The sequence below is a fragment of the Neophocaena asiaeorientalis genome, unplaced genomic scaffold (assembly GCF_003031525.2).
Source record: "Neophocaena asiaeorientalis asiaeorientalis breed wild unplaced genomic scaffold, Neophocaena_asiaeorientalis_V1.1 scaffold113, whole genome shotgun sequence".
Taxonomy (NCBI): domain Eukaryota; kingdom Metazoa; phylum Chordata; class Mammalia; order Artiodactyla; family Phocoenidae; genus Neophocaena; species Neophocaena asiaeorientalis.
Window position 1 is genome coordinate 4,798,681 of NW_020172316.1, and position 10,506 is coordinate 4,809,186.

Genomic DNA, 10,506 nt, shown 5'->3' on the forward strand with positions numbered 1-10,506 from the left:
ATCACAACACTCTATAGCTCAAAGAGGAGAGCTACATATTAATAAAAGTAAAACTGATTTAAAAATGAAAGAAAACTCTATATTTAATGTATTTTAAAAATATATTTTAAAATAATATTTAGCATAGTTAATCTTTGAGACAAATTTTGATAACCCTTAATTATTAAATACTGCTATATGAAGGTCGAGGAACTGTAACCATATTTTCTCATAATAAAGATAACACTCAAAGACACCGAAGAAAGGAACTGATTAAAATGGAAAGGGAACTGCTAGTTGCAAACAATAATCTGTTCTGTATTTTAAGCTGTTTCAGTAATAGTTAAGACTGAAATTTCTTTCAAGTTAACTTAAAATACTTTTATACTTAGCCCCATCTTTATCCTTCAGCTTAACCAGAATATAATAAGCATCTTTCTAAGGAGACAAGAATGTGAAGAAATTTCTTCCAGTACTCTGCGGATGTTTTTTTCATTTTCAATGTGTTGAATTCTTAAATTCCAAAAACAAAAAAACAAACCAAGAAAAACCCCTAAGAATTTCCAAGTTCTTAAAATATTTCTATCAAAGTTTTTAAGAGATTTTGCCAGGAAAAGTCTGCCATATTTAAAACAGTATCAGGGCTTCCCTGGTGGCGCAGTGGTTAAGAGTCCGCCTGACGATGCAGGGGACGTGGGTTCGTGCTCCGGTCCGAGAAGATCCCACGTGCCGCGGAGCGGTTGGGCCTGTGAGCCATGGCCGCTGAGCCTGCGCGTCCGGAGCCCGCGCTCCGCAAAGGGAGAGGCCACAACGGTGACAGGCCCGCGTACCGCAAAACAAACAAAAAAAACAGTATCATTCCTAACTCCTGCTGTGCATCCATAAGCAGGTTGTGGATTTCAACCAATTCAACCCACCAGGCCAGGAAACTGATCAAAATGATTTTGAAGTCCCATGCCTACTGAATTTTATTCTTTATCCTCCTGATACATTAGTATGCAAGACATAATACAAAATCTTGACCCACCTGTGTGTGACTAAGTTTGCAAAAAAAGGAAACACAACATCACGAGAGCCTGAATGGGAGATCTCGTAGATGATAAGTTTTGGCAAATATGAGGATGCTGGGCTCACCTTTGCAGCACGTCGGGAAGCGCCCACGACTTAGAACTTCGGCATATGTTGGGGTATCGGGTGCTCTGCCAGGGTTGCAGACGCGGCTCGGAGATGTGCTGTCTAAAGCATTGCTACTCAGTCCCAGGCATCAGCAACTGGAAAGGCAAACTCGAGGCCCCCACCAACTGAATCAGAATCTCTGACGAAGGGCCCAGGACTTTGCTTTAACAAGCTCTCCAGGTGATTCTCAGTCTCACTGAAGTGCAATAACAAGAACTTCTGGGCCCCTGCGTGCTGGGTGTAGGACTTGCTAGAGACAATAGGTGAAGGAGATGAAGCTCCTCCACACGAGCAGCAGGGGCCTCACTTAGGAGCTTGCAATGCAGACTCTACTGCCCACAACTCCAATCAGAGCCTGCATTTTAGTTAATCGATTTCCTCTGTGCGCCTGGAGGGTACTCCCTTGGGCAATCAGCCCCTGCCCCCTTCTGCCTGTCTTCTCAAGTAGTAGCTAGAATGCTCTAGGCTTCTTTTCCCTCTTTCCCTTATCAAAATCCCCATTTACCCAACAATTTGCTTCAGCCAGGTGTCAGGGGTGAGAAGTGATTTTTCTGAGCTAATGAGCTTCAGTGTAGAGTTCCTGATAAAACTAATAAAACTCAATGTGTTACTGATTCCTGTAATGTCAGCATTAAAAAGTTAAGATTTCTGGAGATGCCTATATTTTAAGCCCAAGAATGAATCTAATGGTGGGATTCTAAGCACAGTGAGAAACTGGTAGAGAAAATAAAGGTTCTGTGGGAGCTGGAGTATTTGATATGCTACAAATCAGGCATGAGGGAGGCTGAGCTGGTCCTGGTCTTCCCCCTGGATTCCTTACCTTCCTATTTAACAGGAACTGATTGAACAAAGAATTCACCTCCAAATGGGAGCCTATGAACTCCATTCAGCTATCCCCTAGGTTTGTTACAACTACTGAATAACTCTAGCCAACTGTGAGTTCAGTATTCAAGGCGTTTTAGCGGCTCCAGGAGCCCAGGAATTAACTCAAACTGAGGGCACGCCTGGGGTGGGAGTGACTTTGAAGGCCCCATCGGCACCAGTACTCTGCAGCACCTTGTAAAGTCCTGGAACCGCACACTCTTGCGTTCTCCACCCACCCACCCCAGCGCCAAATCTGGAAATCTGTGATCACAGGATGGGGATGCTGGCAGGGAAACATGGGTTTAAAAAAGTTTTCTAGGCAATTCCGATACACATGCCTGACTTCTCCAACGGATAATCACTGATCACTTGTATAAGTTTTATTATTGCCCATGAAGCTTTTATACACAATTCAAGGGTGGCTACACTGTTATTACTGAAATGCGACATATCATAGAAGTACAAGTTTTCTTTCACATATGTGAAATGTTATTTTATACCTCAATTTGATCCATGCATGATTTGAGAAATACAAGTTCTCAACCAAAACATAGGTCTCCAAGCATGCAAAATCAACAGCTATTCTAATTTTTAATTTTGAAAATCTCTTGAACTTTACTGGCGACTCTTTTAACCTTGCACCGTTTCAAAGGAAAACACAAATTGAAGACAGCTACATTTATTAAACATTTCTTCATCAGTATGAACATCGACAATGCACTGAACATTGCCAGCAAACAGCCTGCTGGGATTGGGGCAATCATTTATTTTCGCTCAAAATTCCCAGTAAGGTTTGAAAATATGTACTTCTGCCAGTTTAACCTTGGTTTCTGTGATTAAACTAGAACTGAAGTAAATAAACCAAACCAAATCTTTTGAATTTCAGTTGTTTACAAGGTACCTCATTGACAGGAAACAAGCCTTTCTAAAGTGGAGATTGTGGCAAATTTTTACAAGACAATAAAAACCATTTTCCCCTTTATATTATAAAAACAATGTTACCACACATAGAGGGGAAGATTAAATTCACCCATAATCTCACCACCCTAATGTGTTATCTTTTAATCTCTATTCACAAACATGATTTCTACATAGTTGTAACTTGTGTATTTACACAATTTTGATAAAATCACTATTTAAATCCTCATATACAGGACTGTATGTATACTCCTCTTTAAGAAAATTATAACAGTGTAAAACCTACAAAATGCAATATGTCCATCAATCCCAAAATACCCAAGAGCTTCAACCTTCCAGACCAAACTACAACTGCGTTTCTTTCCTTCTGCATTGGAGCATATAAACTATGACAAGGCTAACATTGGTCTGAGTTCACCATCTGTAAAACAGCATAGGTAAAACACTGCTATAAATTTTTAAAGTTATCTACATCGTTTAGCACATTTTCTTTGTGCAATCTGTATAAAACCTTAAAATTCCATCTTAAACATCTCCATACTAATTGAATCAATAATCTTCAATCATCCTTAATTACCATTCCACTTTTCTTGAGCTTGTTTTTTAGGCAAAGTGGTTAATACACATGAGAAATAAAGGGCATCTGCATCAAGTACACTTTCCATGCCAAAGGGGCAAGCAGTACTATTTAGGTAGAGTAGGTTCTGTGATGGCAGAAATACCAGCCTGGGTTTAGCAGATGTCCTCTGTGTGATCTTGAGCCAATCATTTTGTCCCCTTGCACTTCAGGTACTTTACTGTAAAACGTAAAACGAATACTTGCATTCTATCTCTTTGGGGATATCATTGCAAAAACTAGAATATTAAGTAAAGCATTTTAAAATCCTCAGATGAAAGGTACAACATTTTTTAAAGATTTCATTTTTATTAGGATTGATTGACAAATATAACTTATTATTAACCTGTATACTAAAAGTTCTCTGTATCATTCTGGTTAAAAAGTTATAGATGAGTTCCCATTTTCAATGTTTCAAAAACAGGTCTGGAGAGCGTGCTGAACCGGTTTCACTTGGTGACACACTGACATCTAGTGGAGATTTATGGTGTGCTATGGAATACCATACACCCCACAATAACTCCACAGTTCTGGTAGGGGCAAAGAGAAACAAAAGCACCTTTTGGTCTTTATGCGAAACATCAAGAAAATATACAAATGAATTAAAAAACAAAGGTACACTTCCTGTATATTTAAGTTTTCCCTTGTTCAATTAAAAATACCAGCCAATTCTCAAGACATTTAATCAGAAGTTGTGGGATGATGTGCGGTGGGTAGCAACAAGCTCCTCAGCACTGTAGCTTTGGGAGATCCCAGAAAACCTCCCTCTGATTCAGAGTTTAAAGGAACAACATAACTATGTGTTCAGCTGCTCTTCTTTTCCTACAACCATGGCGAGCAAAGCTGGGCTGGGGAGGGGGGGGCGCGGCGATGGGGGAGAAGACAAGGCAGGGGAAGGGAGGGAAGGGAAGGAAAATGTGTGGGAAGTAAGTTTTCTAGATTTTTCATTACATCCCGTGAGTTAAATTTTGTACCTCTTTGTGGCTAGAATTTTATTAAATCCAGAGGGAGAGTTTCTTTAAGCAAATGTATATGTAACCTTTTTGGCATATCACGAAAACATTTATCTAAACCTGCTCACTTAGTACATTGCATTTACTCTGGAATAAAAATATAAAATGTTTCTACGATTATACTTAGCTTTCACAAACGTCTAGCACCATCATTAAAGTGTGGCTCTGTGTTTCCTCTTCATCCCTTCCAAAGACTACAAGAAGCATAGCCGAGTGGCCTTGGGAGGAAGTAAATCTGACACTCACATTTTTAACACATGACTATTTAAATTAAGATAAACAAATATTCACTGGAAGATTGTCACATCAGATCTGCTTCAGTACCAATTTAATTTAATTTAATTTAATTTAAATTTTGTCTCCCCACTTCCCCACCCCCTTTAGTGAAAGTGGGAAGATCTGAGTGCAGCTGGTCTACCGGATCCACACCTGCCTGCTTCCTTGTTTTCTACCGAGCTTCAACCACTGGATGAGACTTCTTGACACCACTGGTTAATGGCTTCGTTATTCCAGTGAACAGGAAAGTTTGAAGAGGATGAATTCTGGAAGCTGGAATAAAGAATTTGTTTTATACTGCTGTGTGCTTAGCCTCTGGTTCTGGCAGACCCTTCCACCACACCTCTTCTGGAGGAAAAAAAAAAAAAGAAAAAGAAAGAAGAAAAAAAAGAAAGAAAGTGAAAACATCTTACTGTTGGTCTGGAGGAAACATGGGATTAAAAGAAACCTCAAGGATTAGGAAAGGTTGATTTTTCTCTAGAGAAGAACGTGCATGAGTTTGTTCCCACCACACCCAGAATGAGTCTAAACTCTTTAATTCCTTCAGTCTTTCATTTTTGTCTGGGAATCAGAAGAATCATCTAGAAATGATTAGACCAGACCAGCTCTCAAGTGTAAAATCTAGAAGGATCTTACAGCATCTACATTGCGTAATTATAATCAAACACTCTGAAATAAATATGTATCCATTATTGGTCTGTTAAATTTAAAAAAAAGAAATATACTCACTTATGTCCTTCTTGGCAATTAAGAGTAAACTCCAATCTTCAGAGCCCAGAGACAAAAACAAACAAACAAAAAACAACAAAAAAAGATGCGACACAACCTATTAGCACAAGCAAAAACAATGTTCTAATAGTGAAGCTTCATGCTGTACTCAAAAATATAATTATCCATACAATTTACAATTGTATTGTTTTACTGCTTAAAAAAAGTCTCTCCAGACACTTTACACTGCTCAGTGTTTTACTAAACAAAATTCTCCCATCATTTTCCCAACATTTCTGTAGTGTTGTTCATTGTTCTTTGTTCAGTTATATAATTGAGGAAAGTCAGGTCCAGAGAAGTTAAAAAAAAAAAAAATCCACTGACAGAATAAGACAGTACATAAGAAATTTGAAAGCTTAGTTACTCTACAGGCTGGTGTTTAATTAAACTATTTTGACCCTAGAGTTCAGCATCTGAAGACCCAGGAGTTAGAACTGAAATAACTACTATTGCAGTGTTTTACCCATGAAGTAACAATTGTGGATACATCAATGACCTTTAATTACTCTAAGTGATAATACAACTAAAATTTAAAAGTTGTGATCTCTCTTTTCATTTCTATCAAGACAAAGTGTCAAAATATGTCAGGTGGCAACTCTTGGTAATTAGTTTTCATATATGTGTAATAAATACTTTATTTGAAGGTAACGTTTTATTTTGGAAATGATGATTTTAAAGATTCCTGGGCAGGACCCGGACTTAAGAGCTAAGGTTACTATCCCTACTGTGTTAAATAAGCAGATTGCAGTGATTTTCAGAGAAGCCGTGAGTCCTTTGGGTGTAAATGTGTCCTCCTAAGTCACTCTTCTAGTTCCGTTGTCCCAGGTATGCCACTACACAGTAGACAGGAACTGAGTCTTCCAGACATGTTCCAGACAACTTCCAGACAAGCTGTAGATGCTAAAGAAGCGGTGACTCTGAAGTTCAGTCCATGGGTGTGTTATATGAAACGAATCTAGAGAAGTGGTCAGAGTACCTGTGCACAATGTATCACTGTCAGAAAAAGAATTTACAGTAACATTATAGAATCAATAGTAATACAGAATGCCCCAGTCTTTGCGATCTTGGCTTCTCTGGAAACGTAGAAAAAATAGAAACAGGTCTGACTTACAGAATCCGACGAAACTTTTTATTGATCTCTTTATCCTTCCAGAATTAGGAGAGCAGGCAATACAGTATCTTTAACACCAGCTCAAAGGAGTAAACCTTTTCCCAAAGCTTAAATGGGATGGACGTTTTCTCCACATCACAGTGCCCTCTCCTAAATCAACCATCAACATCCTCCATCAACAAACAGAACCCACAACCAAGTGCAGAAGGACGGTGCTTTTGCTGTTTCTCTTCAGATGTCCCCACTGGAGTGTTCTCATGTTGTGGGCTTTTGGCATCCTAACACCCAGTCTTCCCCTAATGATAACCACAGAATTACGTAAATCCTACTTTGAAAATACACGGAGAGAAAATACATTTCCAGCAAATCACTAGGAAAGCTCTAACAAGCTGTAAGAAAGAAAGAATACAAAACGATTTCTAATTTAAGTAACAAAATACAGGGCTTTAGAGATGCTATTTATTGCAATCTTCCAGCCAGGCCTTAAATAACGAAATGGCTGTCTTAGCAAGGTGCCTGAGGAGAGGTATGAACCAGGGGAATCAAATGAAACTGAGGAGAGACAATCAACATGAGACCTAAAAACCTCTGCTCCTTTAGACTCACTTCAACAACGTTTGCAAACCCTCCCCTTTGATGTTAACTCTCCTTAGCCTAACAGTTAACGTTAAACCTGGAAAGTTTTGTGCCCATGTTTAAATGTGGCCGAATACTCGTTAATCTTTCTAGAAACATATCACTATAATGAAAATAGAAACAAGTGGTGCCAAACTGATACACAGTGCTCACCCGCTGATTATGGACTTGCCTACACTTGGAATGTCATTTTATGAAGGCGCTTACATATAGTTAGTAAGCTAAAACACTTCCAAATATTCAAATCCAGCAAAAAAAATAAAAATAAAAAGCACAAAGTTGCCCACTCATCACTGAATTATTCTGGATTGAACAGAAGGCTAAATTTCAGCACTGCCAAATGCTATTAGGCACAGAAGCAATGCACCATCTGTCTTGAAGTAACAAGTATATCAATTCAGATATAAAATACTGGTGTGCCAAGCAAAGTATCTTAAGCAATCTATTTTCTGATGCTTGAAACTTAACACAGCCAGCAACAAGGTTATATGCATCAATACTTTGAACCGCTAGTAGTAAAAGAAATTATAAAAGTGTCAGAGCATCAAAGAGTTGTAGTCAGTCCTACGAGCAGGAAGGCCTTGAAGAAGAGTCAGAAGATTAAGGAAGTTTTCTCAATGAGTCACTATTGCTATTTCTCTGAGAAAATATTTTTAAGTGATAGATAGAATGGCTGCCATTGGCCAGAATGACTCTGGTATTTTACTAAAAACCAGTGCATCTGAACCAACTACTGAAATAGATGCTGCTTCATCATATGGGGGCGTACTGATGTCATGACAGAAAGCTGGGCTTCTAAGGAGTTTGGACTTGACTCTGAAAACAGTGGGCAGCCACTGAAGTCTGTGAGCAAGGAGTGTGCTTACTCTGGGAAGATTAATGTGACCTCAGCATGAAGAAGAGATTGGAGTCCTTTGTATAGACAAGAGGGCGACTTAAAAGACTCCTGCAGATAAGGGCCTGAATTAGACCTAGGACTGAAAAATCTGAGAACAGAATCCAAACATGCTATCCTTCAGAAATAAGGTGAAAAGCCAGCAACTATTAGCCTGTATAAGTGTGAGAGATAGCCTAAAGAATATTATGATGATTAATTTAGGTTAAGAAAGAAGAGTCATACCCTATTTAAGTTCAGATAATTAGCTGGGTATAAATGTGCAATAATCACACAGCAAAAGTACTGTTCAGCAAGACGCAATCAGGAAAAAAGCTGACTAAGTATTTCTTAATTCCTGACTCTCTAGGCAAAATTAAGTGGTTGAGCCAATTGTGATGTTTCGGGTCTGTCACTGACCAGGTTTTCACAGAAAATAAGCTAAGAAGTGCCCCATTCCTTATGTATGAACCTTGGAAGCAGGAAGTCAAGACAGGAGCAGGGAAAGAGAAACACAATAGAAGGTATGAGTCCTGGTCCTTAGCTCACTGCCCCATGGGTTCTCTGGAAATGAAACTTGCCCTTCAAATTCCCTACTTCCTGAGTAAGGTAAAGGGACAGAGGGCCTGGAACTGGAAGTGTTGTCTTACCATGGAACCAGGGGTAGAAGTCAGGGTAACAGGAGTTGGCATCTCTGCATCCTTCTCTCGCTACTACGTTACAAAGTAGACCTAGGGTAAACACTGCTCTATTTTCTAGAATCATCTGAATGGGCAAGAAAGGATTTTTGATAAGCCATTTTCCTGAGAGCTCTCTGTGCTTACCTAGGCCATCTCTTTTCCTGACTAGACTTTGATGAGCTCTTTGGGAAATGTAAGTTTCTCTCGCTTCCAGCAGTAAAGCAGCATTAGTTATAAATACTTAAATTTGTTGATTTAAAATTTTAAATCTAGTTAAGTTTGGTATCAAGGTAGATTCCTCAATGACAAGGAAAATCACTTCAAGGAAAGAAAATATTAAGGTGCTCAAGATTCAAGTCAGCTAATATTTGCTAACCATACTTGATGAAGAACAGCCATTCCAGACACTAGGGGAATTTTAATTACTTGTTCATTATTAACATGTAACTATAAAATCAAAGACCCATCTAGCTAAACAATTCACTTAACCATTCATTTATTCTCTCAACAATAAATGACTACTCTCCTGGGCACAGAGGAGTCACACAGACACATGAGGTCTGGTCCCCCGATCCTCCCTGTCAGCCAATAACCACTTCCTACTTCGTGGAGGCGGAGAAGCCACAGGAAAGCTTCCCACTACCACATCTACCCTCCAGCCTGGACCTATCCCCTTGCCCTCTGCTTGTTCTATTAACTATGGATGGGATGAGATGTTGCATTCCCAGAAAAGGACAATCACTTCACTTGTGTGCTACATCCCATCTTCTCCTGCCTAACTAGTAGAGCTCAAGTTTCGTGAAGGTCAGTACTGCTTTAAGTGGGGATACTGTGCTTCCCAAGAGCTCCTAGTCTATTCAGGAAGAGAAAGAAATGTCCAAGGGAAGTGCAGGGAGTTTTGGAAACACCCCCAGTAAAGCACAAATGATTTTCTCGAGGACATTGCTTCTCCGCCCTACTCATCCGTTTCTCCCTCTCTGTTTATCTTTCCCATCAACATACGGTATAATTCTCCCCCATCTTAAAAAAAGACAACTACTCTCCATTTCTCTATTGCAAAACTGTCAGAAGTCTACAGTTTCTATTACCTTTGGCACCTACTCCAACAGAGCTTTTGATCTCGCCACTCCAACGAAACGATGCTTGCCATCAGTCAGTTGCTAAATAAAATGGCCATTTCGGTCCACATCTGCACCTTAGGTGGCTCATGAGTCGCATCTGAAGCTGTAGATCATTCCCACCTCCGTGAAACTTTTCACCTCCTTTTCAGGTCCCCACGCTCTCCAAGGCTTCTCATTTTTACTTCCTGATTGCTCCTTCCTGGGTTCCTTTGCTGATTCCTCGTGTCTGTCCTCAGCTTCTTAATGTTGGAGTGCCCAGACTTCTTTCTTCTCTAGCAGCACTCATTTCCTTGATGATCTCATCCAGTCCCACAGCTGTAAATATCACCTATCCACTCATGAATCCCAAATGTTGTGCCTGGCCCAGAACTCACTCCTGAATTCCAGGTCCGGATGTCCACGGCTCTGACGCCTCCATCTGGATGCTTAACAGGCACTTCCAACTTAACCTGTCAAAAGCGAGGCTCTTCTCTG

The 10,506-nt window shown here is 39.7% G+C and overlaps 1 protein-coding gene across 5 annotated transcripts in view; it reads right to left on the bottom strand.

Moving 5' to 3' along the window:
* Window positions 1-4,479: 4,479 nt before the first annotated feature.
* UBE2E3 (ubiquitin conjugating enzyme E2 E3) overlaps window positions 4,480-10,506 on the bottom strand; it is a 109,467-nt gene continuing 103,440 nt past the window's right edge. For 2 of the 5 annotated variants that reach the window (XM_024766729.1, XM_024766720.1), the window contains exons 6-7: window positions 5,572-5,607; window positions 4,480-5,115 (exon numbers count right to left, since the gene is read on the bottom strand). In XM_024766729.1, coding sequence (XP_024622497.1) covers window positions 5,015-5,115; window positions 5,572-5,607 — 137 coding nt within the window. In that variant the 3' untranslated portion in view covers window positions 4,480-5,014. Of the gene's footprint in view, window positions 5,191-5,571; window positions 5,608-10,506 lie in introns of all 5 variants that reach the window. The other 3 variants (XM_024766712.1, XM_024766755.1, XM_024766748.1) reach the window with 3 other exon arrangements.